Here is a 26569-nt window from a genome sequence, read left to right on the forward strand (position 1 = left end):
TTCTAAGTAAATAGTGCTATGGCAGTGGCACTTGACCCCCCCTTTTTTATGAAGCAGTAGTAATTGTGCAAAAAACAGTAGTTAGGCACTGTTCTTTCACTGTAGCCTTGAATGTGGGATGTCCTAATTTATACCAGCCACGTGTTTATGAACTGAGGGTCCATTGCTGTCCTTCTTTAGAATCTGATACATAGAGATCACGTGCACAACTTAATTTTTCAAAATTTTATTTTGCAATATTTGAGATACTGAGTACATGCCACACTAAGTATATGCCACATATTTCTGTTGTGAATGCATCAGAAAACTTTCATTTTAAAAAAAAAAGTTGCAGTGATCCATCTTTCAAGGAATTTTCTGAGCTTCGAAGACCTGAGAATCCTGCCGACGGGCCTTTTAAGGAAATGAGAGGGAAGGAGGGGAAATAGTTATTGTAATAGACAAGTCACAACCTAGCATTATTGTTTTAGTTTATACCATAACAGACAAGTAAAATAGGTTTAATAAAATGGCTAATATTTTCAAAATGGCTAATTTTTTCGAAATAAGAGATGTACATCTCAAAAGAACTTTTAAATAGTTCTTCAAGTAAAAAACGGAACCTTGGCTTACCTGTGAAGGTTCCTTCTACACTGAGGGAGGAGTACATCTTCATCAGCGGGTTTTGTTGTTCCTATGCTCAGGGAGGCAGGATCCAAAAAACCTTTGCTTCCTGTCTCATGTGCTAGGATCGCCCTCTGATATCCAGTTTGAGGACTTCCATAGCAGAATTTTTAAAAACAGAAAGACAGATGTGCACCCAAAAGAACAAGGAGCAGCCACTGCAAAAAACACAGCTTAAAACCAAGAATTAGTAACAAGCAGAACATGAAAATACTGTATTCTAATTCCCCTTATTTATTATTCCTATATATAACATATTGTTTCCCCATTTAATTTTTTTTTAAAAAAATTCAGCTTTATCTGGACACTTGACTTTCTTCATCTTGATCCTTTACAAGGTTCCGTTCTCCCACTGAGTTCGGAGTACATCTTCATCAGCGGGATCTTCAAAAGCTGACGTTCACTGGGAGGGAGTCTTCATTGATCATTTGATACAACATTCGGGAGGACTCTCCTGCCGAATGCCGCGTTGGATGAAGAATAGTCATTTATCTTGTAGTGTCTTATGAACATAGAAGGGCTCGACCAGGTCGAAGCCTTACAGATTTCTTCCACGGATGCATGGCCATCAAATGCTGCTGAAGTAGCGGCGCTGCGGACTGAGTGAGCGGTAATTCCTAACGGCACTGGTATGTTGCTAAGTTGATAGCACAGCTGGATACACTGTTTGATGCACTTGCTGATAGCTGCCGCCTTTGACATTTTGCAACCTTTATTGGGTGATGAAATAGAAACGAATAAAGACTGAGCGATGGAAAGGTTCCATCCTTCTCAAAAAGATCCGTAAAGCTCTTTTCACGTCCAGAGTGTGCCAGTTCTTCTCCTTTGGATGAGAAGGATGAGGGCAAAAGGATGGAAGATGGAGTTCCTGTTATCTATGGAACTTAGAATTTACCTTCGGGATAAAGGCCTGATCTGGACGTAGTACTACTTTATCCATGTGGAAGACGCAGAGGCTTTTTATAGATGACAAAGCCGCCAGTTCCGACACCCTTCTAGCTGATGTAACAGCCGTGAGGAAGAGAACTTTCATCCTAAAGAACCCAGGGAAGGCTCCCGTAAAAGTTCAAATGGGTGTTGAGTCAGAGCATGGAGTACCACGTGAAGTCTCCAAGTCGGAAATCTATGAATTGTCGGAGGAGAGATGGCCGAGGCTCCTTTCAAGAAAGTGACTATGTGGGGATGCCTTGACGTTGGGTAGCCATCCAATTGGGGAACAACAGTCGCGATTGCCGTTGTTTGAGAGTAGATGCCTTCAGCCCTTGAGCTAATCCCTCTTGGAGAAAGTCAAGCAAGTTGCCAGTGGAAATGGTCACAGGATCAGTATGTTTTCTCCCATACCATCTAGCGAAGGCCTTCCAGGAAAAATCGTATATGCACCTGGTGGATTGTTTCCTGGCTTTCAACATGGTGTCAACGATCTCTGAGGTATAGCCAGGCGGTCAGCTTTAACCAGGCTGAATCTGGGTGTACCAAGGGGCCCTGTTGGAGAAGGTCCTGGACTGGAGGTAGGGACCATGGCTCCTGGATCGATAGCTCTCTCAGTGTCACGAACCAAGGTCGTCGGGGCCATCGAGGGGCTATGAAGATGACCAGGGCCTTCTCTTGTCTGATTTTTCGTAGAGCTTTGGAGATCACTGGTAGAGGTGGAAATGCATAAAGGAGACCCTATGGCCACGGGGACAACAGTGCGTCTATTCCCTCTGCCCTTGGATGCATAAATCTTGACAGGAACCTTGGGAGCTGGTGATTTTCGCCTGTTGCGAAGAGGTCCATGATGGGTCTTCCGAATTTCTCCGTTATTTGAAGGAAGGTCTCTCTCTTCAAGGACCACTCCCCCTTGTCCACCTGCTGTCGGCTGAGCCAATCTGCCTGCTTGTTTAGTACTCCTTTTCTGTGCTCTGCCCTGATGGACGCCAAGTGAGCCTCTGCCCAATTCAGAGTTGTTATGGCTTCTGCGTGAAGGGAGGAGGAACAAGACCCGCCTTGCTTGGTTATGTAAGCTTTTGCTGAGACATTGTCTGTTCTCAGCAGGATGTGACTGTTCTTGATTCTTGGCTGAAACTCTATCAAGGCTTTCCGGATTGCCCGTAACTCCAGCCAATTTATGTGGAGGTGACTCTCTTCTGGTGTCCAACGACCCTGTGCTACTTGTTGCTGCAGAATCGCCCCCCAGCCTTCCAAGCTGGCATCGGTGAAAATCTGGATCATAGAGATCGGGAGATAGTTCTGGCCTTTGGCTAGGTTGTGGGACCTGGTCCACCACCTTAAGCTGTCCTTCACTTGCCTCAGGACAGTGAGGTGTAGGTTCCTCTTTTGAGTTATCTGCAGTTGAAATGGCTTGAGAAACCATTGCAGGTCCCTCATGTGGAGGCGAGCCCATGGCACAATCCCTATACATGCCACCATTTTCCCCTGCAGTCTGACAAAGGATGACAGGCCGGAGAATTTGGAAAGAATCACTGTCCTTGTCAACTTGACAATGGAGGAAATCTTGTCTGGCAAAAGGAAGACTGCATTCTGGTTCGTGTCTATGAACACCCCCAGGTGATGAATGAACTGGGACGGAGAGAGGGTGCTCTTGATCCGGTTTACCAGGAAACCGTGGAGTTCTAGAGCCTTGAGGACGGTCTCCGTGTGCTGTAAAGACAGTTGTTCTGAAGGAGCGCTCACCAGGATATCATCTAAATATGGGAAGACGTGGATCCCTACCTCTCTCAGGTGAGCCACCAACGTCACCAGGACCTTGGTAAAGACCCTCGGGGCCGATGAGAGACCAAATGGGAGGGCCAGAAACTGACAGTGATTGAGGTTGTACGCAAAGCGGAGGGTAGATGGGGATGTGTAAATACGCTTCCGTCAAGTCTATCGACATCAGAAACGCTTGGGGACGGAGTGCCTTTATGATGGACCTGAGTGTCTCCATCCTGAAAAGTTTGAGCCGGATAAATTTGTTGATGTACTTTAGATTTAGGATTGCGCGCCAATCTCTGTTTCTCTTCAGAACGGTAAAGAAAACTGAGTATACCCCGGCGCACCGTTCTGTCTGGGGGACTGGTTCGATTGCCCTGATTTGAAGCAGGTGGTCTATGGCTGCTTGACTGCGGGCTATCTTGTCCGGTTTGGAAGAGGAGGGGGAGAGAAAGAAGCGGTTTGGGGGGGATTTGCATAGTTCTAGGCTGTATCCCTCGTGAATAATCTTCTGCACCCAAGTGTCTGGGTGAAGGGAGTCCCAGGTATTGGCAAAAAACTGGAGTCTTTCCCCCACCGGACTGTTCCAGCAGTCATTGTTTCCTGGGTTTCTCACTACATCTGTTGGACTTATTGTTGTGGCTGGAATCCCTTGTTAAACCTGGGGCCCTGGTGAAAGGATCCCCTTCCAGAATTCCAGTTGTTCCTTCTGTTGTCCGCTCTGCCCCTTGCCAGGGTGTGAGAGGTTCGGAAGGGACGAAAGGAAGAAGAGTAAGAGGTCTTACCTTCTTTCCTTATGTATTTTGGCAAGGCCTTTTTCTTGTCTTTCGTCTCGACTAGTATGTCCTCTAGTTTAGAGCCAGAGAGCCGATCACCCTCGAATGGGTATCCCAACAGGATGGATTTGGAACCAAAGTCAGCTGACCAGGACCGGAGCCAAAGTGCCCTCCTAGAAATAGAGGAAACTGCCAGTGCCCTGGCCGACATAGTCATGGAATCAAGAGTGTTGTCCGCCATAAAATTTACTGCTTTCAGAACTCTGATAAGACCACTCAGAACCCTTTTATTGTCTTGAGGAGTCAGGTCAATTATTTTTCTGATCCACATGATGGATGCCCGAGCCAAAAATGCTGCCGTAGCCGATGCTTCTATGGATACGGCCGAAGCCTCATGGGCCTTTTTGATAGCATAATCAGCTTTTCTGTCTAGAGGGTCCCTGATGTTGCTAGCCCCATCCTCAGAAAGTAAGCCGGTGGATTGCAGAGCGGCGACTGGTGCTTCAACTAAGGGAACCTGAAGGAGGTTAGAAGCTTGGGACTCTAGATTATACATTCTTCGAACAGCAGTGGGGAGCTGTCTGTTAGAGAGAGGCTTCTCCCATTCATTTTTGAGAAGGTCCTCAAAGTATTCAGGAAAAGGCACAGCCTGGGTATGGGTCCTCAGTCTGGTGAAGAATTCCTTCATGCCCCTAAACTTAGCCTTACTTTTGGAAGCCTCTGAGTCCTCATCCTCATGAAGATCTAAGGCTGCCAATACCTTGCTCAGGAACGCCTGATAATCTTCCCCTGCAAATAACTGGGATTGTTGTTCCTGATTTTGAGTCTCCTTCTCCTCCTTGTCTTCTCCTGAGGAGAACTCGCCCTCTTCTCTATCGCTAGAAGAGGGAGAAGGGGACCTGTTCCTGCTGGAAGAGGACAATGGTGCCTGCCTTGCTGCCTTAGTTGGCCAGGCATGGTATGTGTCGCTGGAGCATTCCCCACGTTCTGACTCAGAGTGGATGGAAGCCCTGGAACCCGGGGATGAGGCTCTGGATCTTGCGACGTCCCCACAAGAATGGTTGCTAATTTGGGCAAACTCCTCTCTTAATGCCTGCTGCATTAAATTTATCAGACTTAAGTTGCCCTCCCCCACTTCCGCAATTAAAAAATGAACATTTTCAACATTACCCGGGGTAGTCCCAGTGGCATGAACTCCAGAGGAGCCGGGATCAAGTTCGCCCTCATAACCTCTAGAGAAGTTGCGGGCATCTTGCCCCTGCGCGTCTTTTTTGCACCGTTTTGAACATCTCCTGGCTGGAGGCTCCGTTTTTGTACCACCTGCAAATTGGGCTGATTCGCCCGTTTTCCCCCTTTGCAGCTCTTGGACGCAGCTAGGGAAAGCTGTTGGGGGGGGGCTTCAACTTGCTCCTCGTCTCCTGACATTAATTCCTCTGAAACCCTATCTCCACTCTCAGACATATTGTAAACGGAGGAGGGGGGAGGGGAGGGGGAGACAGGCAAAGACGAGGGAAAACAGTAGATACAAGAGGAAAAGGCTGCCGGGTACACACAGACCAAGATTAGGACTAAGAAAAAACACAGAAATAAAGTTAGACAGGAATAATTATTCAAGTGCAAAGGCTAGGAAAGAAGGGTTGCTACAGAGCTAACCACAAATGCTGCTTCTCCCTCTAAGGCAGGAGGAGAACTGGATATCAGAGGGCGGTCCTAGCACATGTGACAGGAAGGAAAGGTTTTTTGGATCCTGCCTCCCTGAGCATAGGAACGACAAAACACGCTGATGAAGATGCACTCTGAACTCAGTGGGAGAAAACCCAGTTTCCTCATGCAGAAACAAAATTTTGTAGTGCATTAACCACCTGAGTGCCATTGTCATAGCCCAGTGGTGGCGAACCTATGGCACACGTGCCAGAGGTGGCACTCAGAGCCCTTTCTGTGGGCACGCAAGCCGTCGCCCCAGAACAGAGTTTGCCTGAGTTCGTTCTCCCGGCTGAGGACGCCGGGCTCCCAATGCCTTCTCCGCAGTCGCCAGAAGTGAAGACAACGACAAGCCTTCTGCTGAGGACTGGAAGAGGCGGAGCCAGGACGGGGCTGGACCGGGAGTGGGATGCCTGGGCGGCCCTCTGCGGCGGGCTGGTTGGTGACTGCAGCGCAGGGGGTTGGCGGTGAGGGCTGAACGGGGGCCAGCCTCGGGTTTCCACTCTGCTTGTTCATGCAACTGAAGGTGCCTCTGAGCACGTGCAGAGGGCTGTCCCCACCATCAGCCCCCTCACATAACTGTCTTTTTAAATTTGTATGAAGATAACAGTTGGAAAAAGAACTAAACTGAAGAGGTGGGGGCTATGCTCCAGCTGCTTTCCTTCCCCTGCTCGGCCGCCCATGCAGGGTTGCCAACCTCCAGGTAGTAGCAGGAGATCCGCTATTTCAGTTCACCTGGAGAAAATGGCCGCTTTGGCAATTGGACTCTATGGCATTGAAGTCCCTCCCCAAACCCCACCATCCTCAGGCTCTGTCCTAAAAACCTCCTGCGGGTGGCAAAGAGGGACCTGGCAACCCCTAGCCCCATGTGGACTTCTAGCTGTGTTGGCACTTTGCGATAAATAAGTGGGTTTTAAGTTGCAGTTTGGGCACCCGGTCTCTATCTAAAAGGTTCGCCATCACTGTCATAGCCCCAATTAAGTTAGTTTCCATATAACATGGGTGTTGCATGAACAATTCTCATACATTTACTGAAAATGTACAATCCACATGAAGCTTTTGAAATTGTGCCAGTCCAGAATGTGAGAGGGCTGCTTGCAGGCCTACCCTTCTTCCCCACTAGAGACCTGATCTTCTATATTTCAGCTTTGCCTGGAGAACTATAAATGCATAACAGCTGTGGCTGTTCTATGAATACATTCTTGTTGGGCAGGAATCAGAATTCCTGTGTCAATAGGAATTAGTAAATATATATATATAGTGAATATAGTAAATATAGTATAGTAAATAGCCTAAGAATGCAATTCTATTCACATTCCACTGAGAGTAAGTCTCATTTAACTTAACAGGACATACCTATCAGTAAATATAATAGGATGCATATCTGACTGCAAACTTGACAACGCCCTAGGAGAGAAGAGCAACGTTCATAGCTATTTAACTAGAGAATACTTGGGGGGAAAACAGGTGATGTATTCCTACCTCTACTTTCCAAAATGTGTATTAAAGCACAGAAGATTCCAAAAAAGAAGTATAAGGATAGTACAAAGACCCTTATGAAAAATAATTTGCCTAGTTCTATATTCCCATTGACATAGAGATATGCTATATTTAAGTTCATGGATCCTTATGAATACTTACAACTTTTTCCTCTGCTGACAACACACCATCTATGGCCACCACTTGGTACTGTTTATGTCTTAAGCCACCCACAAATCTCCGAATCATCCTCATACTGTCGATATCAGTCTCTTTTAAAAGTTTTTGCATTTCTTGTGAGGGGCAGCTTGGATCAAATACTAGTAGACACAAGGATTTGTTCTTTCTTTCTTCTATTCCAAAAATAGTACGACTATGGCCTAATTTTCGAAACAAAACAAAAAAGTCAAAATAATTTTGAAGGAAGCATGGATTTTTCTGTTGGACACATTTGAATTACAAATCACTTTGGGAAAACTGCTATGCAAAATTCTACCTCACTAAAATCTATGGAAAGAGCCCCATGGTGCAGAGTGGTAAGCTACAGTACTGCAGTCAAAGCTCTGTTCACAACCTGAGTTCGATCCCAACAGAAGCCAGTTTCAGGTAGCCGGCTCAAGGTTGACTCAGCCTTCCATCCTTTCGAGGTCCGTAAAATGGGGGTAAAGGGAAGATGACTGGGGAAGGCACTGGCAAACCATCCTGTAGTGTAAAACAAAGTCTGCCTAGTAAACGTTGGGATGTGATGTTACCCCATGGGTCAGTAATGACCCAGTGCGTGCACAGGGAACTACTGTTACCTTATTAAAATCTATGGGGCTGGTTCCACACAAAGGATTTCCCCTATCTCAGCCACCCAGCTTGGGTGCTTCCCCCACCCCCCATTTCCACATGACATCATCCTTGATTCCAACACAAGTTGCAAACAGCCTGTTCTTTCCAAAGAACCCTGCTTGTTTTCTTAACCAACAAGAAAAGATGTTTCTGGGCATGATGCTACCAGGACAATCGTTTTCTTGTGTCCAAAAGGGAAGATTATGTCTTACCGTATATACTCGCGTATAAGCCGAGTTTTTCAGCCCAAAAAAAGGGCTGAAAAAGCCGAACTCGGCTTATACGCGGGTCAATACGGTGGAGGGGGGAACTTACCTCCATCACCGCCGCTGCCGGGCCCAGGCACCTTCCTTCGGCCGGCAGGGGCCTCCTTGGGCCGGCAGGAGGCCCCCGCCGACCGCGCGCCTGGGCGCCTTCCTCCGGCCGGCAGGGGCCTTCCTGCGCAGGCAGAAGGCCCCCGCCGGCCGCGCTGCCACCGGCCGCGCGCCTGGGCGCCTTCCCCCGCCGGCCGCGCCGCCGCCAATTACGTGCCTGGGCGCCTTCCTCCGGCCAGCCCACGAAGGCCACGCCGCCGCTGCCACCGATTCGCCGCCTCTCCCGGTAAGTAGGGGGTTCAGGGGCTCTTCCCCCTCCCCCCCTTGGATGGCACTGGGGTCGGGGTGAGTTGGGGTGGGTTGGGAGGGCCTGGAGGCCGGCGGGAGGGCGACCTGGGGCAGGGCCCTGCGCTCTAAAATGGCGGCCGCCATTTTAGAGCGCAGCATTGCCGGTAAAGGGAATTTCTTATTGACCCTCGGCTTATACGCAGGTCAATAAGAAATTTCCTTTTCTGGCCTCAAATTTGGGGGGGTCGGCTTATACCCGAGTATATACGGTATGCTTGAATGGAAATCCTCTACATTTGCACAGTGAACTCTGTAAGTTTTTTTAATGGGGCAACATTATAGTGCAATTACTATTGTGCGGGAATACAAAACCATGGAGATGGGTGGGGGTGTTGGCGCCAGTGTCTTGTTCAACCCAGTGTTGAAATGGAGCCCAAATACAGGAAGAAATACATTCATCACAGTGAGACTGGAGGAAGGGAGTGTGAGGGGATATACCTCAGTGCTGCAACTGAGCAAATAACAGGGTTTTTTCCCCTCTAAAGTGATTAAAAAACTGCATTATTCTTGAGCACCACCATGTGTCAAAATTTCAAAGGGTGGACAGAGTATTATTATGGTGGCACGACAGCAGGTAGAGTGGGGCCTTTCAATGCCCATCTGGTGTAAAAGAGAAACCTAATAATGGCAGAAAAAAACCAAAATTACCCTGCGCCATCTGGAATCTCTGCTGAAAGCACAGATTGACCCACAATTGCACCAGCAATATGGCCACTGTGGAAAAACTTCTTTGTGTGATCTCACACAACAAATCTTGGGTCTCATACAACAAACAATATACAGAAATATAATTCAGCTATAAGGAACCAGGTTCTCTCTTGTACAAAGAAGTTCTTTGAAAGTTATGTTTTACTGCATTAAGACAGCCATAGCACAAAAGATGGGCTGTCTGAGGAAAAACTGAACTTTTATGAAAAAAGCAACAAAGCTCATTAACATCTGGGAAAGACATAGACGGTAATTAAAAAAATCTTGTATAATTTGAATTTCTTCCCATTGACAAAGTATGATTCATAGAACACAGCAAAGAATTGGGCAAGAGAAATAAACAGTAATGTATCTTTTTAAAAAAAATCTAAAAGCAAGAATGTGGAAATCTGTGCTGACCTTGGTGTTGAAGGTAGATTGGAGGCTTGGAGGTACACACTAACTTGGGAACGTTATTCTTGTCGTCTGAACTGTAGTAACTATGCACCCATTCTAACAAACGAGGATGTGTTCCTGATGGGCTAGTTGGTTGGTGAAAGTCAACGATTTGACACCTGTAAGACAGTTTCAACAAAGCCTCCATCAACAGTTGTCAAGTTGTTCGATCTGGTATACTTCACTAGTATATTAGTCTCTGGAAATTCTACTAGGTCTTACATTAAATCAGCCCTTCTCCTGAATTTCTAATGCCCCCTAGTGCCAAACAAACAGAATTGCGCCACATGTTTCATGTTCCTTGATAATATTTGAGCCAAACCGAGCATACACACTAGGAAGCAAGAACTTCATTACTGTCAAAAGCTGAAGTGGTTCTCACTCAGAGGCAGCCTACAGAAGAGTGGCAGAATGATCCTATGAAAAAAGGTTGAAGGAGCTGGGTATGTTTAGCCTGAAGAGGAGAAGACTGAGAGGGGATATGATGACCATCTTCAAGTACTTGAAGGGCTGTCATATAGAGGATGGTGCCAAGTTGTTTTCTGTTGCCCCAGAGGGTCGGACCAGAACCAATGGGTTGAAATTAAATCAAAAGAGTTTCCGCCTAGACATTATGAAGAATTTTCTAACAGTTAGAGTGGTTCCTCAGTGGAACAGGCTTCCTCCGGAGGTGGTGAGCTCTCCTTCCCTGGAGGTTTTTAAGAGGAGGTTAGATGGCCATCAGTCAGCAATGCTGATTCTGTGACCTTAGGCAGATGAGAGGGAAGGCATCTTGGCCATCTTCTGGTCACTGGGGGTGTGGGGGGGGTAGTTGTGAGTTTCCTGCATTGTGCAGGGGGTGGACTAGATGACCCTGGTAGTCTCTTCCAACTCTAGGATTCTATGATCCTAAAATACAAGGAGCAGGGGAAAGAGCAGAGGATTAATTACAAGGATTTATACAAGGAGAAGAGATCCAGGCAATGGATTTGTTAATTGACACCATAGACTTTTCAAATAACATCTTCAGCAGAGTCCAAACAGCACTGAATTTGACCCATTATAGTGCAGCTCATGTATTTAATATTCTCATCTCTATGGAAATGATGACATATCTACACAGGAAAAGTTTGCATTTGAAATCCTACCTAAAAAGTGCCTTCAGAAATGACTGGCATTAATTGTTGTTAAGTCAAAATAAAACATTTTCCCTTTTGATTAGCAGTACTTACTTTAGCCTGAGAGAAGTTAAAAGTGAATAAATTTCACATGCTCCTATCCATGCCTTAGTTCCCTGTAATCTGCTGTTGAAGTGAGAAGCTCCTTGGGGATCAAATCCTTCTTTCCAGGAATTTTCAATCAACGACTGAATTTTTGGAATGCAAGGAATTGACAGATCTAAAAATTAGGAAAAAAAACTGTAGTTAAATTCAGCATTTTGTGGCTAGAATACAATAGCAATTACGTGTATTTTAAGCTATAAATCAACAGGGCAAGCTACAGCATGGGAATACAACTCAAATAGTTACACAGGCCAAAATCAAACCTGACTGGAACTAAGTATGCCACACTGTGGAAGTGTATCGCTAGGTCCCACCCATGTCATCACCTGGGGTTGCCCAGTGAATTTCCGGATTTGGCAAGAGTGCAAACAGGTACACTGAAGATCACCATGTCATTCTGTAGATAAACTGCAAATTGTAAGCTCACATGGCCTCAATTTGTGTCAAGGGAGAAGGAGTTTAACGCTTCAGCCTCCGCTTGATTGCTAAATATAAGAAGGCAGCACGAAGGCTCTGTATACAAAAACACTATAATGTAGACCAACTATAATCCAAAAACATGAAATGCATAACCACCAAAAATCCTATCATACACAGAACTAAACACATAACAACAAAGACAACACAAGGTTTGTGTATCAGTCACTATATAAACTAACAAGGATCCAGGAGTAATATTCAAATCCACAAGTCCACCATGCAGAAGCCAAGAAAGTCCAAAAGCGGAACTGCTAGGCAGAGAACATCCTCAGGAGTCCTGTAGAACACAGAAACCCACAGAGAACGGTCCCTGCGGGGTCCAACAAGAGTGTGAATTCCGGATAGTTAAGTGTTTTGATCCTTTTTCAGCTTGCCATATGTAGGTAAGTGAATTTCCATGGATGGATATAGATGACAAATCTCCAATATAACGTGGATGAAAGATAGCAGAAATAGACCACAGAGGGTTCAATACTGATTATCCCAGGCACGAGTTACTTGACTGCAGCATTTAAAATCTGGCTTCCTGCTTTGTTGCTAGCATCCTTAAGGAACACATATCCCAGGTATTTCTTGGCACTTCCTTAAGAACTGCCACCTGTCTCCTGTGGTGCAACTTCAGTGGCATCTGGATGTGTGCTGAGCGGGCCCCTGCTCAGAGCTGCAACCACTAGAGGGCATGGAGTTCAGCAATGCCTGCTGAGTCACAAAACTGTAACTGGGACTCCATGCGGCTATATGTTGTGCATCCCTGCACTAGAAATAAGTTTGAGAGCTGGTGTAGTATACAGGCTAAAAAGAGTGAGCTAGCAAGCCTGGCTGGCCAGGTAGGCTCACAACAACAGCCTTGGTGGGGGGGCAAGGGCGGAGCCAGGGCAGGGTCACCAAAGCCCTCTATAAAGCTGGGGAAATGGAGACCAGTGAGAAGGCTCCCGGCTGCTAGGGTTAGGCTCTGACTAGCACCCTGGCAACCTAAGAGGAGGAGAGTTCTGACTCCTCCTCTGAATAGTCTGAGGCCAAGGAAGTCCCCCTGGCTCAGACAATTAGGGCTTTGGCAGCCGCTAGGGTTCCCAAAGAGGCTGCAGACGAACCCCAGTGCCAAAAAGGATGACCCAAGAAACTACAGGCCAGTCAGTTTGACCTCTGTTCCAGGGAAGATACTACAGCAGATTTTAAAGGGGTCAATCTGCGAGCATCTGAAGGACAACTTTGTGATCCAGGGAAGTCAGCATGAATTTGTCCCCAACAGGTCCTGCCAGACCAACCTCGTTTCCTTCTTTGATCTAGTGATGAGCTTACTGGATCATGGGAATACCATCGACGTTGTCTACCTTGATTTCAGTAAAGCTTTTGACAGGATCCCTCATGATGTTCTGATGGGTAAGTAAGCTGGTGCACTGCAGACTAGACTCTAGGATAGTTAGGTGGACAGGGAACTGGAGAACAGCACCCAAAGAGCAGTTGTCAATGGTATTTCATCTGATTGGAGGTAGGTGTCCCGTAGGGTGCCACAGGGCTCAGTTCTGGGCCCAGTACTTCGCAATATTTTTATAAATGATCTGGACGAGGGGGTGGAGGGACTACTCATTAAATTTGCAGCTGACACCAAATTGTGAAGAGGAGCAAACACCCCGGAAGACAGAGATAGAATTCAATGAAATAAGAACACATTGGGAAAGTGGGCAGATGTGAACAAGATGCAATTCAACAAGGGTATTGTTATTATTAATAAAATATGCTATTTTGGTATACATTTAGGCTGTTAACGTAAGTTCTGTAATCAGGTTCATATGAATTTTAATTGAATACTTCTGGCCACCCATGAAAACATCCCAGGGACTGCTCTTATTTTCACTTATTTGAATTGTTAACTCACACAAGGCAGAAATATTTTCTTTTAATAACAGAAGTTGCTTTATACCAGGTGAGACCACTGATCCCACCTAGCACTGTTCTGCCTTCTCCAATTGGCAGCAACTCTCCTTCAGAAAGAGCTTTCCTCACCCTGACTACCGGGGACCCTTTTAATGGAGCTATCAGGAACTGGATCGGGGACCTTGGGCACATAAAACAGGCACTCTGTCACTGAATCACAGCCTCTCTCTGAGGCAGGCTGCAGGATGGGCAGTTACAGAAGTACATTCTTTCACTAGGTGTGTTATAAGCTAGCAAATCGTGCAATACAATTTGATACCAAAATGCATACCTTTCAAGCAGTCTTGGTAGGTGCTGTTTCTCAGGAGAGAAGAAAGAATCATCTGAAAGTTCCGATACCCGCAACCCCAGCCTTTGTCTCTGAAAGAACAATGGAAGTGATCCACTCCCGCAGAAAGCCAGACTCGCTTTATGTCTGTACATTTAGTATGATAGTAACGGCTGAGCACTTCGATAATGCCTGAATAAATACACAAAAGGGGGTGGGGAAGAGACAGGTACTTACAATAGGTCAATTTGTTTACTGTACTGTCTGTGTCGTTCTAGCCAAAACAGATATACACAGAGCAAAGTCCTATTTCTTTTCTCTCAGTGCTAATAAAAATCCAGAAAATAGAAATGTCTTCCAAACTAGAGGAGATTCAGATGTTTTTTTTTTTTTACTAAGTTTGCATTTGTGGAATTAGTGCGTAATTACCATTTGTAAATAGTACTGAAAACAGAGAAAAATAAAACATTTTAGGTTAGCAGCTGTTAAGAACAGCAAAGAAAATCCCAGACACCATGGTACTGTGGAACGCGGCAATGCTCATGGAACCAGTATGGTCTAAGTGGATAACAGGAGACACTATTTGAATCTTTCCTTCAGCCATGGTTGGTTGTGAACAAGACAGACTGTAATATACTTTGATCATTAGTAGAGTGCATTAAGTGACACAACAACCTTTAATTTACTGCAACCTTTTATTTACTGAATAAGAGAGAATAATCTCTCTTATTCAGATTTGAAACCAATATAGCACACTTGGAAGCAATTTTCACTAAAATTAGTAGTACTTTCTTCTAAGTAAATATATTGGAAGCTATCATACCAGATTGACTATATACAACATAAATCAAGACTTCTGTAAAGGGCTTTAAATGTGTGGATTTTAAGCTCTATAATTTATTTATTTCCATTTGTTACCCCACTCTTCCCGCAAGAATGACAAAATGGTCAGCAAAAGATCCTCTACTTGAAGCCAGTAAAAAAAAGGTCCCCTGTGCAAGCACCGGGCCATTCCTGACCCATGGGGTGACATCACGTCCCGGTGTTTACTAGGAAGACTTTGTTCATGGGGTGGTTTGCCAGTGCCTTCCCCAGTCATCTTCCCTTTACCCCCAGCAAGCTGGGTACTCATTTTATCAACCTCAGAAGGATGGAAGGCTGAGTCAACCTTGAACCAGCTACCTGAAACCAACTTCTGTTGGGATCGAACTCAGGCTGTGAGCAGAGCTTAGACTGCAGTACTGCAGCTTACCACTCTACACCACGGGGCTCTTATTTGAAGTCAGTAGCTAATGCATAAAAACGCAGTGTCGACTTATTAAGGGAACGTCTTTAAAAAACAGCCAGGCAGATAGCCACCCTGCGCTTCAGAACCAGAATCTCACAGTTTTGTATAGCTAACGGTCCACTCACTTCAGGTCACAGTCAAGTTATCACCACTGAGACTTAGAATTATACATTAAGAAATCATGAATCTATTAATGAATGAGCCAGAATCTGTCAGATATTACACAGGCAGACCGAGTAATGTGCTAAACCCTGCAATGATACTAAATAGGGATCATAACATATACACGAGCCAGCCAGAGTCCATATTTCCTGTTACTATTCACAGAATCAACTCTTTATCTGGAAAACTAAATTGCACATATCTTGAGAACAAATGGCACACATATGCTAGAATATCTAAAAACTCTGTCGTGTGTCTGATCTCCTGGCTGACAAATTGTCCCCAAATGTGGAAGAACCATACTCAATATACTTTAGTACTACTATACGTAATAATGACTACAAGAATTGCCATGCCTAGACAAGATCTTGAGGCCCAATTTTTATTTCTGTCCTGACAGATCAGAGAGATATTTCTAATGTATGCATCCATATCCCAGAACAAGCCAACTCTTAATCAACAGTGGCTGTTAAGAACTACTCCAAGTCACTTTAAATCAGGCTTCTGAGGAGGCTCCCATTCTCTGCACTACTGACCTGAAGTCTGTGTATTTTCATCATCAGTGCCACCAGCCAAAAAGTCCATCAGGTCAGCTTTTCTCTTTTGATTCTTAGAAGGTGGCATTCTTCCCTGAGTTACTTCCTTTTCCATGTTCTTCAATGATTGCTGCTTGCACCCACCAGAACCATCCAAGGCATATCGTTTCTGTTAAGGATACATTACAGTAGTTTGTATGAATATTGCATGAACAATACACACAATTTAACTGGCACACTATGTCAGTTATTAACATCAGGAAGTATCACTTTGTTTAATAATACCTTATAAAACTAAGCCCTTATTTTTCTACAGACAGATACCATTCAACTAAAAGTGATACTAATATTCCAAAGTAAGAGAGAAAATTGTAAAGTCAGGCATTCACATTCAATCTCTGTGGGTAGCATTTGTCCAGCAAAATAATCATCATTAGTTGCCTAGCATATTAAAATGACCCACATTCCATTACTGAACAGAACAGACAGTTTGAAACTCCCATTATGACATGCATTTATTACTAGAAACTTAATTTTCTCCCTTAGTAAACACAGATCCATGTACGATATCAGCATGTCATATTTTGTGTTACAATGGAAGTTGACCTGTTCCTGATCAGACCTTAGTCTTAGACTAACATAACCTGTAATTTTCAGTTACTGAAAACTAGCTTGATAGAAACTTCCGCTCAAAGAATTCATCTCAAAGAATAAAGATGAGCTAATACCTATTTTTAACAGAATTCTATCTGTAACATCTGTCTTCCTGTCCTATCTGAAATTTATTTTTGCTTATCCATAGGACAGTCCTTTCATAAGATGGAGATTTTGGGAACTTGTAAGTAGGGACAGTCTAGAGGCCCAAAACCAAGCATCCAAGCTAGCCAAGCCTAACATGATGTCCACCTCCCCTGCTTATGCTGCCGAAGCCTAACCTGGACATGTCCTGGTGCCCTTGGGGGTAGGAGAGCAGAGGTTGAAACATCTGAGAGCTGCCTCACCCATCAAGGCCAGCAGCAAGGCTGGGACTGCTTGGGCAGGCCTGGCAGGGGTGGGGATGATACTACCAGGGCAGGCTCCAGTGGACAGTCCAAGTTTGCTGGAAGCAATGGGAGGACAGGCTTGCTACAAGGTAAGAAGGACCGAAACCCTGTAGAATCATAGAGTTGGAAGGGACCCTCTGTAGCCCTCTGGCTATCCTGCCTGGTTGCAATGAAGAGGCAGGAATCTGAGAAGGGCGGGCCAAAGACGAGGTGCAGGTGAGGGAAAGAGGTAATGAAGGTAACTGGCCTCTTAGGCCAGATTGTCTAAGGCAGGGGTGTCAAACTCATTTGTGAGGAGGGCCGGATCGAACATTAATGGCTGTTGGTCGGGCCGAACATGGGTGGCCTCCATGTGTGTGTGTGGGGGGAGTCCCCTTTGGGAAGCTTCCCCCCCTCACGGAGGCCAGGTCTACCCATTGGTGTCTATGGTGGCCCATAGAAACCAATGGGTAGACCTGGCCTCCATGGGAGTCTCAGTCGGGAGGCCAGGTCTACTGCCATGCAAACCAATGGGTAGACCTGGCCTCTGGATGGAGACGGGTTTTTCCCCCCACTGAGGCCAGGTCTACCCATTGATTTGCATAGCAGTAGACCTGGCCTCCCAACTGAACCCTCTCCCCCCCATGGAGGCCAGGTCTGCCCACTGGTTTCTATGCCCATAATCAGTAGACCTGACCTTTGGGGGGGGGAGGAGAAAGTCCCCATGGGGAGGCCAGGTCTACCGCCATGCAAGCGGCAACCTGGCTGCGCCCAGGAGAGTGTGTGTGTGTGACGGGGAATGCGATCGAGCCAGGACCGCCCGGGAGTGTGTGTGTGTGTGACGGGGAAGGCAATCGAGCCAGGATCGCTCAGAAGAGTGGGGTGGTGGCGGCGGGGAAGGCGATCCTGGCCCCTGCCCGGACCAGGATCACTCGGGAGAGTGGAGGGGGGTGAGGGGGAAGGTGATCCTGGCCCCCGCCTGGGCCAGGATTGCTCAGGAGAGTGGGGGGGGGGGGTGACGGGGAAGGCGATCCTGGCCCCCGCCTGGGCCAGGATAGCTCGGGAGAGTGGGGTGGTGGTGGTGGGAAAGGCGATCCTGGCCCCCGCCTGGGCCAGGATCGCTCGGGAGAGTGGGGTGGGGAAGGCGATCCTGCCCCCCCCTCGTGCCAGGCACGCCCGGCTGAGTGTGAGGGGTGGGGGTGGCGGGAGTGGTGACGGCGGGGAGGGCGAGCCTGGCCCCCACTGGTGCCAGGCACGGCCAGAAGAGTACGGGGTGGTGGTGGGGGGGGGCTGTCTTGGCTCACGGGCCGGCGAGCAGCCCTCCGGGGGCCAGATCTGGCCTGTGGGCAGCCACTTTGACACCCCTGGTCTAAGGGGTGGAGACAACAGAAGTTAAAAAAGGGAGACTCCCAATGATGGCCTGAGAGAAGGAGGCTCAGCTGAAGGCTGTGAGAGGTGCTGCCAGTGGAAGAGAGGAACAGCAACTGCTTCTGCTTCCAATTTTGATGCCTACAGAGGGCACAGGGCTTGTGGCAAGATGGTGGAGAGGTGGATGGGCAAGAGGAGTGCCACACATCAGACAAAACTGACAACCTATTATTATGTGAATAATTCATTGTTTGCTGACAAGACTGTTACAAAGGCAAATGAATCAATCAAAACACAGTTATTTTATTCTGGTAACTAGGTTCAGGGGACTGCAAGGGATCATGGAACAGAAGAATAATTTGAGATCCCAGTCTTCAAATCCCCTTCAGAGGGCCTTTATAAACTTTCAATGTAAAGCAGGCCAATGTCACCCTCACTGCATTTTCTGTAACTGACACTCAGTTAACTTAATGTGCTTTCTAGAGCATTTTCAGTCGCCATCAGGCTTACCGGGGGGTATTTTTTCTTAATTTACAAAGTCATCTTTATCTGCATTCCTGGGGAGCCCTTGAATAAGAAGATATCCTCCCATATCTGTGGACTGCATGGTTTGTGGCGTTTGTTATCTGCATGGGAACCATCATATTAAGCGCTATGCATTGTCAGGGTGACAAGAGGAGGCTTCAATCAAGTAGATAATCCAGTTGGAGCTATGTGGAAGGCTGAGAGTACCTTATAGAGGCCCATTCGGTCACCCACATGCATCCCTGTGAAAACCACAGCGTATCTGCCTTGGGGACCCTGATGGAGTGGAAAGGTGGCATAACAATGTGTTATATAAATAAATAAATCTTAAGTGCCCTGAAGGAACCCAGGCATCCCCACCCCCACACTGCCTGCATCTTAGGATGAGATCTTACCATACAGCAAATAGCTCCCCAAAGAGCAGCTAGAGAGAGTGATGAAACTGAGGCTTTAATTCTGCTTTACGTTGTCCCCAGAGAGGCAAGGCATCACTGGATGTTACACAGACGTCAAATGTTTACATATTTAGAAAATATTAAGACATTTTCAGGCTTCTGAAATAAATTCATTACCTCTCTGTTAAGAAGGGACAACAATGAAAGAAATAAGCTACCTCCCCTGTCATATTGTGGCCTGCTATCAGTACAGTCCTTTGCAGAGTCACTCCAGTTTACACTCACTGAAATCAAAGGGGTTAGACTGGGGTAACTGCACAGGATTGTATTGTAGGTGCACTCTGATTACAGGGGTGCACCCTTTGCTCCACGTGCTCCAAGAGTTTAATAAGCATTTGCCAGAACTGTATGCACACAAGTAGTATACTTTTTCAGAAAACAGCAGATGACCTCTGTACTTCTCTGCAAACAGTACTAAAGTAAAAACTTATAGCAAATAAGGCATCTAATACATCATGCAGTTAGACTGTCAACATACTTGCAGCTTTTGAAAGTCTCTCTCTTGTCTCACAGCCTCTCTCCGTTGTCTGACTTCCTCATTCTGGATATGCTGTGCCAATTCTAGATCATTTTTGTTTCTTCCTATTGTTACACCAGATCATATAAAACAAAAGAAGGCTCCAATAAGGTTTCACTTAATTGGTTTGCAGTAGGGATGGCAAATGACCCCCTACTCTTTGACTACAATTAAATATTCCAAGAATATTTATTTATTTATTTGCTCTTACATCCTGCTCTCCCCGGCAAAGCCAGGCGCAGGGCGGCTCATAGCACATCAGTAGGTGTCTGCTTACTTTCTGAAACGACATTATAGCAAAATTTCTAGTAATAAGAATGTTTCAATAATTATTGTTTATTTCCATGTTAATTTCATTAAAAACTATAATGGCACATTGACCCCAATGTTCCAGGATAAAAGCCAAAGAGAATAATTGTTCAATGAGTAATTCAAATCTTTACAAACTTTACTTAATATTAAAAGTTACAATAATTCTTGTAAAAGGTAACTGGTAGTGAAACTATTAAATTAACCTTTTATTGTAATTAGTATGTATTAAACCTGTTGATATTAATCACTCTGCGGGGCAGCAACAAGGGTTCTGATAAAGGGAATGCTTTAAAAATAATGGGTCAAGCAACCAAATTTTTTGAATAGCTGGATGCCGAATTATCTCTTACTATATGCCATATTTTACAACAGAAATTCTATTAGATTTCAGAAAGTTGAGAATTTTTGAAGATGCAGATTAGAGATCTTCCCAGCAAAGTACAACTTTTCAAACACAGTATAATATATTTCATATAATATATGTTTCTGACAATTTCAATATTTCCCTAGAAGGAAAGGAATATACAAGATTATCTTGGTGCCGCTACTGTTCTTTTTCTAGTTTCAATAGTTTTATAACTATTGATATAGCACCATATTGGCCAACCTATGGCCACCAGCGCGCCCCCCCACTCGCCCTGCAGTGGCATGGGGAGGGGTGGGCCCATCGCCTGGGCTGGAGCGAGGGCGGGGTTGTTGCCCCGGGGGCCGCACCATCGGCCGCTTGCCTTGCATAGCCCCCCGGCCCTTGCGATCGCCCCACCCCCCGTCAGGGAGATGGACCACGCCGTCCCAGTCACGGGGCAGGCACCGCCTCCTCTCCCTGCCACCCCCCCCAGCTGGGTTGCGGTGGGGGTGGGGCGACGGGCCCGTGGCCCCACGCTTGCTCCGCCCGGCCCCCCCCGATGCTTCTGCATCTCCCGGGGGCCTTGGAGCAGTTGGGGGTGGGGGCGGTCGACCGCTGACCAGCTGGGCTGCGGTGGGACAGGTGCTGCAGGCAGCCGGCGGTTTCGTGCCCGCCCTGCCTGGCTCCCCTGGACTCTGTCGCGACTCTCGGGGGCTCTGGGCAGGACGGGGGTTGGGCAGTGGTGGGTCTTCCTGCTCCCCGGCGGCGGACGGGTGGGTGCCGGGATGCAGGGGAGTCCTGGTTTGGGCTGGGTCTTGGCGGCCCGCCCTGGACACGCTTCTGGGGGGGGCAGTCATTCTCTGCCTGAGACCCTGGAGAGCCGTTGCCCGTCTGGGTGGTTCAGGATAAGGCAGCCTCATGAGGAGGGGCTGTGGCTCAGGGGAAGAGCCTCTGCTTGGCATGCAGAGGATCCAGGATAAGTCCCCAGCCACTGTAGTTAAAGGATCTCGGGTAGCAGGTGAGCCACGGCCCCTCCCCCGACTCTCCAGGGTGTTGGGCGGAACGTCTGCTTGGCATACGGAGGGCATGAAGCCTCAGTGTTCAGGTTGAATTGCCGTGTTGGCACTTGGCGGTGGATGAGTGGGTTTTGGGTTGCAGTTTGGGCACTCGGTCTCTGGAAGGTTCGCCATCACTGATATAGGACAATCAAAGCCTACGTTAAGGGGTTTCATTTTTCCTACGTTAATAAAATCAAGAAGAGAACACACATATTTGTGTACAGATACTGCTATTTCCTGAATGACAGAAGGTTTTAAATTTTTAAAAGTACCATTCATATTTTGGAATCTTCCCCCTTACCTTCTGAACAACTGGATTCCTCCAAATGCAACTCAACATGTTCCCGTAGAACTGAGTAGTCATTACAAACAAGGTTACACAGTGGACATTCATACAACTCTTGATCATTTTCTGAGGGAAAAAGGGGGAATAGTATCCAGTGAACAACTAGTTAGATTACCATTTGTCAAAATAAATATTTTTATTTTTTAGATCAGCATGAAGGAGTACTGCTGTCATATTTTCATCTGCTCAGAGGCAAAAAAAGGGGGGGTTTCCAACATTTAAATCAGTGGGATTTTGTTTCAAGTAAAGATGAATACCACAAGGCTGTGCCACACGAAGCTGGAATGGCTAGGCAACAGAAGTGGAACTGGTACCTGTGCCTATAATCCTAGGTACATTTATCTAGAAGTCAGCCACAGTGAACAATGCGGGGCTTCCTTCCGAATGAACACCAGACTACTGGGCTGTCCTGCACAGGAAGCAGGTTGAGAGGACATCAGCTAGCTATTCATTAGCAAGAGGTTCAGTTTGCACAGGCAGACTGACCGCCACAGCATTCAGATGAGGAAAAGGTGCTTCTAAAGTAAAGGTCCCCTGTGCAAGCACCAGATCATTCCGAATCCTGACCCATGGGGTGACGTCACATCCCGACGTTTCCTAGGCAGACTATGTTTACGGGGTGGTTTGCCAGTGCCTTCCCCAGTCATCTTCCCTTTACCCCCAGCAAGCTGGGTCCTCATTTTACCGACCTGGAGTCAACCGTGAGCCGGCTACCTGAAACCGGCTTCTGCCGGGATCGAACTCAGGTTGTGAACTTTTTTGATTTATGCCACCAAGGCCGCACGATTGATATATGCGGCTAAATGGAAGGCAGTCGAGATACCAGACAAAAAAGACTGGATAAAAAAGATGCTGGAAATGACTGAGATGGTGAAGCTTACAGCTTTGATAAACCAGAGTGATAACGTACATTTTTGGGGGGAATGGGAGGCTTGGAGAATTTACTGTGAAAATCAATTTTCAATGGGATCATTTAGAGGATATTCTTTGATCTAATCCCTTATCTATACTTTGTATTAATTTTATATTAGGTATTGATTTAATAATGTTGGCTAGGATAAGAACAGGTTAAAAATAATATCGGGATTAGCTCCATTAGCAAACGTTTATACAATTTATTTTTAGATGGAAGAGGGAGAGGGGGAAGTCATTTTATTGTTAAATTAGTGATATTATTTGTTGTTTTTTATTATAACTATTTAGTATTGGATATTGTTTTTATGTTGATATATTAAATGATGAAAATAAAAAATATATTAAAAAAAACAAACAAAAAAAACCTTGAGCCGGCTACCTGAAACCGACTTCCGTCGGGATCGAACTCAGGTCGCGGCACATGCTGATTGACCGCCGCATCATTCAGATGGGGAAAATGTGCATCTATTCTAGAGAGTGGCAAATCCAGGGCAAAACCTGCCACTCTCTAGATGCAGTAGTAGAAAAGGGCAAGAGTGCAGTAGCACCTTAAAGACTAACAAAAATATTTTCTGGTAGGGCAGGGGTTTCAAAACTGCGGCTCCAGAGCAAGGTCTTTATTCAGCCCAGGTAAATGCATTGACTTTAGTTTGAATATCAACTGTAATTCCTGTAATTTACCTGGGCTGAATAAAGACCTTGCATTCATGGCTCATCACCAATGATGATTTCTCCACACCCATCCCTCCCCTGGACATCACAGACTCCTCTGCATACCACACCTAATCCCATCACGCCTGCTATTCACATGGACATACTGTTAACGTTTACATACTAATGCTTGTCTGAATTCACTCTCCTCTACTTAAAGACAGATGGATTTACATTCTAAGCTGTATCTGAAGAAGTGAGCTGTGGCTCACGAAAGCTCACGCACCCTGCCAGGAAATATCTTTGTTAGTCTTTAAGGTGCTACTGGACTCTTGCCCTTTTCTCACTACTGCAGACAGACTAACACGGCGACCCACTGTGGATTAAAGACAGATGGATTCACATTCCAATTGTATCTGAAGAAGTGAGCTGTGGCTCACGAAAGCTCACACCCTGCCAGAAAATATTTTTGTTAGTCTTTAAGGTGCTACTGGACTCTGGCCCTTTTCTCACTACTGCAGACAGACTAACACGGCGACCCACTGTGGATTATCTTTCCTAGAGAATACATATATACTGTTTCATGAATCACATCATAAAACGTATTTATTTAGTTGATACAATAGCAAGTATTAATATGATATTAGTATTAACTTGCGTATTCATGTTAAATATTGAAAAAGGGCCAGAGGTCAGTACAACCTTAAAGACTAACATTTCGCCTGCGGCTCACGAAAGCTCACTGCCCTGCCAGGAAATATTCTTGTGAGTCTTTAAGGTGCTCCTGGCCTCTGGCCCTTTTCTACTACTTTGTTAGGCTTTAAGGTGCTCCTGGACTCTGGCCCTTTTCTCACTACTGCAGACAGACTAACCCGGCGACCCACTGTGAGTTATCTCTAGATGCACTTTCCCCCCCTCTGAATTTTCAAAACCCTGCACGGGGGGGGGGGGGCTTATTTTTGAGTTCTGACAATTTGGCTGGGGAAAATGCGCATTTAGAGAGCGGCAAATCCAAAGCAAAGCCTCCCGTGCGGAAGAACCAACGCGGAGGGAGGGAAGGCCGCAGGACGCCCGCAGCGACGCGGGCGGCGCGTTTGAGGAGGGCCGCTTCAGAGGCCGACTCACCGCAAGCGGCGGCTGGGAGGCCCGCGGAAGAATCCCCCCGCCGGGACATCCGTCGCCTCCGCGTCCCGGCGCCGCCCAAGAAAAAAAAGCACCCGCGGGAACCAAAGCTTGGCGAGCCGAGTCCGCTGGACCACCCGGAAAGGGAGGAGGAAAAACCGGAAACCGCAGTGCGAGGGGAACCGCCCCGAACACGAGAGGGGAGGGGGCGACGCCAACCGCCCTTTATTGACCGTTGGCGCATGCGCCGTCTCTCCGCTCTCGCGCGCTTTGCTGGAAAGCGGAACTCGAGCGCGTTTCCCAGACTGCCGCCGCGTTCGGTTGGGCTGCTGCGTCGTTCCAAAGGGAGCCTAGTGCGCACGCGCAGCTCACACCCTTTCTTCCCTGTTCCAGCCAGGATGCAGCCAGGAGGTGCGTTCGATCCCGGCTGGATCCTGGCTGGAACAGGGAAGAAAGGAGGCTCCAGCGGCCGTGCGCTTTCGCCCTATGAGTACTTGTTTAAATTCAGATCCCTATGTGAGTTGTTTTTTTGTTGTTGTGGTTGTTTTTTTTGCGGCCCACTCCAACGTCAAGCTTTGCTTGTCATTCCAGACCCAGAGTAATGCATCTGGGCCAAGGGACCTTAATAGAAAACCCACGTTTTCTTTGCAACTCTTTTTGTGCTGCAATGTATTCCAGTGAAGCCCATGCGACCCTGGCTCCCATCATCTTCAATGGGCCGTGCAGCCTCTCCCATTGTTTCGAATGGGCTGACTTGGCATTCGTTTCAGTACATCCCTGCTGTGGCTTCCTTTACTGAGTCCATCCATCTCTCGTTGGGTCTTCCTCTTTCCCTGCTGCCCTCAACCTTTCCTAACATGACAGACTAACACGGCTACCCACTGTGAACTATGAATGAAAGTCCTCCAGAATGTCCTATCTTTGGCAGCCTTGTTCAGATCTTGCAAATTGAGGGCTGCTGAGGCTTCCTTTATTGAGTCCATCCATCTCTTGTTGGGTCTTCCTCTTTCCCTGCTGCCCTCATCTTTTCCTAACATGACAGACTAACACGGCTACCCACTGTGAACTATGAATGAAAGTCCTCCAAAATGTCCTCTTTGACAGCCTTGTTCAGATCTTGCAAATTGAGGGCTGCTGTGCCTTCCTTTACTGAGTCCATCCATCTCTCGTTGGGTCTTCCTCTTTCCCTGCTGCCCTCAACCTTTCCTAACATGACAGACTAACACGGCTACCCACTGTGAACTATGAATGAAAGTCCTCCAAAATGTCCTATCTTTGACAGCCTTGCTCAGATCTTGCAAACTGAAGGCTGTGGCTTCCTTGATTGAGTCCATCCATCTCTCGTTGGGTCTTCCTCTTTCCCTGCTGCCCTCAACTTTTCCTAGCATGACTGTCTTTTCCAGTGTGTTTTGTCATCTCATGATGTGACCAAAGTTCGACAGCCCCAGTTTATTTTTTAAAAAATATTTTTTTTATTTTCTTCATTTAACTTATCAACATAGAAACCATATCCAATACTAAAAATAATAGTAATAATAAAAAAGACAAATAATACCACTAATTTAACAATATAATAACTTCCCCATCTCCCTCCTAAAAATAAATTGTATAAACTTTTGCTAACGGAGCTAATCCCAATATTTTTTTTATTAACCTATTCTTATCATCTAACATTATTAAATCAGTACCTAATATAAGATTAATACAACTATATTTTAACTAATTAATTCTAGTCCTGTCCAACATTATTAGATCAATACCTAATATAAAATTAATAAAAAGTGTAGATATGGAATTAGATCAAAGAATATTCTTTGACAGCCCCAGTTTAGTCGTTTTAGCTTCTAGGGTCAGTTCAGGCTTCATTTGATCTAGAACCCACTGATTTTTGATATATATTTTTTGGCGGTCCGGGGTATCCGTAACACTCCCCTCCAACACAACATGTCAGCAATGGGAGCTGGCAGAGCCTCTCGCTTTTCTTTTCTCCTTCCCAGCGACGTCTTGCTCTCCTCGCCGTCAGGCACCATCACATTTTGGATGCAGTAGTAG

The 26569-nt window shown here is 46.3% G+C and overlaps 1 protein-coding gene across 1 annotated transcript; it reads right to left on the reverse strand.

Annotated features, from left to right (window-relative positions):
* Positions 1–333: 333 nt before the first annotated feature.
* ZUP1 (zinc finger containing ubiquitin peptidase 1) lies at positions 334–24761 on the reverse strand. Its single transcript, XM_056856216.1, has 9 exons — positions 24521–24761; positions 21785–21895; positions 19729–19832; positions 15881–16049; positions 13898–14086; positions 11161–11326; positions 9914–10068; positions 7473–7690; positions 334–393 (listed from the first exon to the last, which is right to left on the reverse strand). The coding sequence occupies exons 1-9, from the start codon at positions 24759–24761 to the stop codon at positions 346–348; spliced, it is 1401 nt and encodes a 466-aa protein (XP_056712194.1). The 3' UTR covers positions 334–345.
* Positions 24762–26569: the final 1808 nt, after the last annotated feature.

Source organism: Euleptes europaea, chromosome 10 (assembly GCF_029931775.1).
Source record: "Euleptes europaea isolate rEulEur1 chromosome 10, rEulEur1.hap1, whole genome shotgun sequence".
Lineage (NCBI taxonomy): Eukaryota > Metazoa > Chordata > Lepidosauria > Squamata > Sphaerodactylidae > Euleptes > Euleptes europaea.

Bases quoted from the DNA above. Each gene is read 5' to 3' on its own strand.
- ZUP1 (XM_056856216.1), bottom strand. From the start codon at position 24,761: ATGCGCCAACGGTCAATAAAGGGCGGTTGGCGTCGCCCCCTCCCCTCT. The intron at 19,833-21,784 runs GTAAGGGGGAAG...GTGTAACAATAG, and splicing joins GGAATCCAGTTGTTCAGAAG to GAAGAAACAAAAATGATCTA. The intron at 11,327-13,897 runs GTATGCATTTTG...CCTAATTTTTAG, and splicing joins CTACCAAGACTGCTTGAAAG to ATCTGTCAATTCCTTGCATT.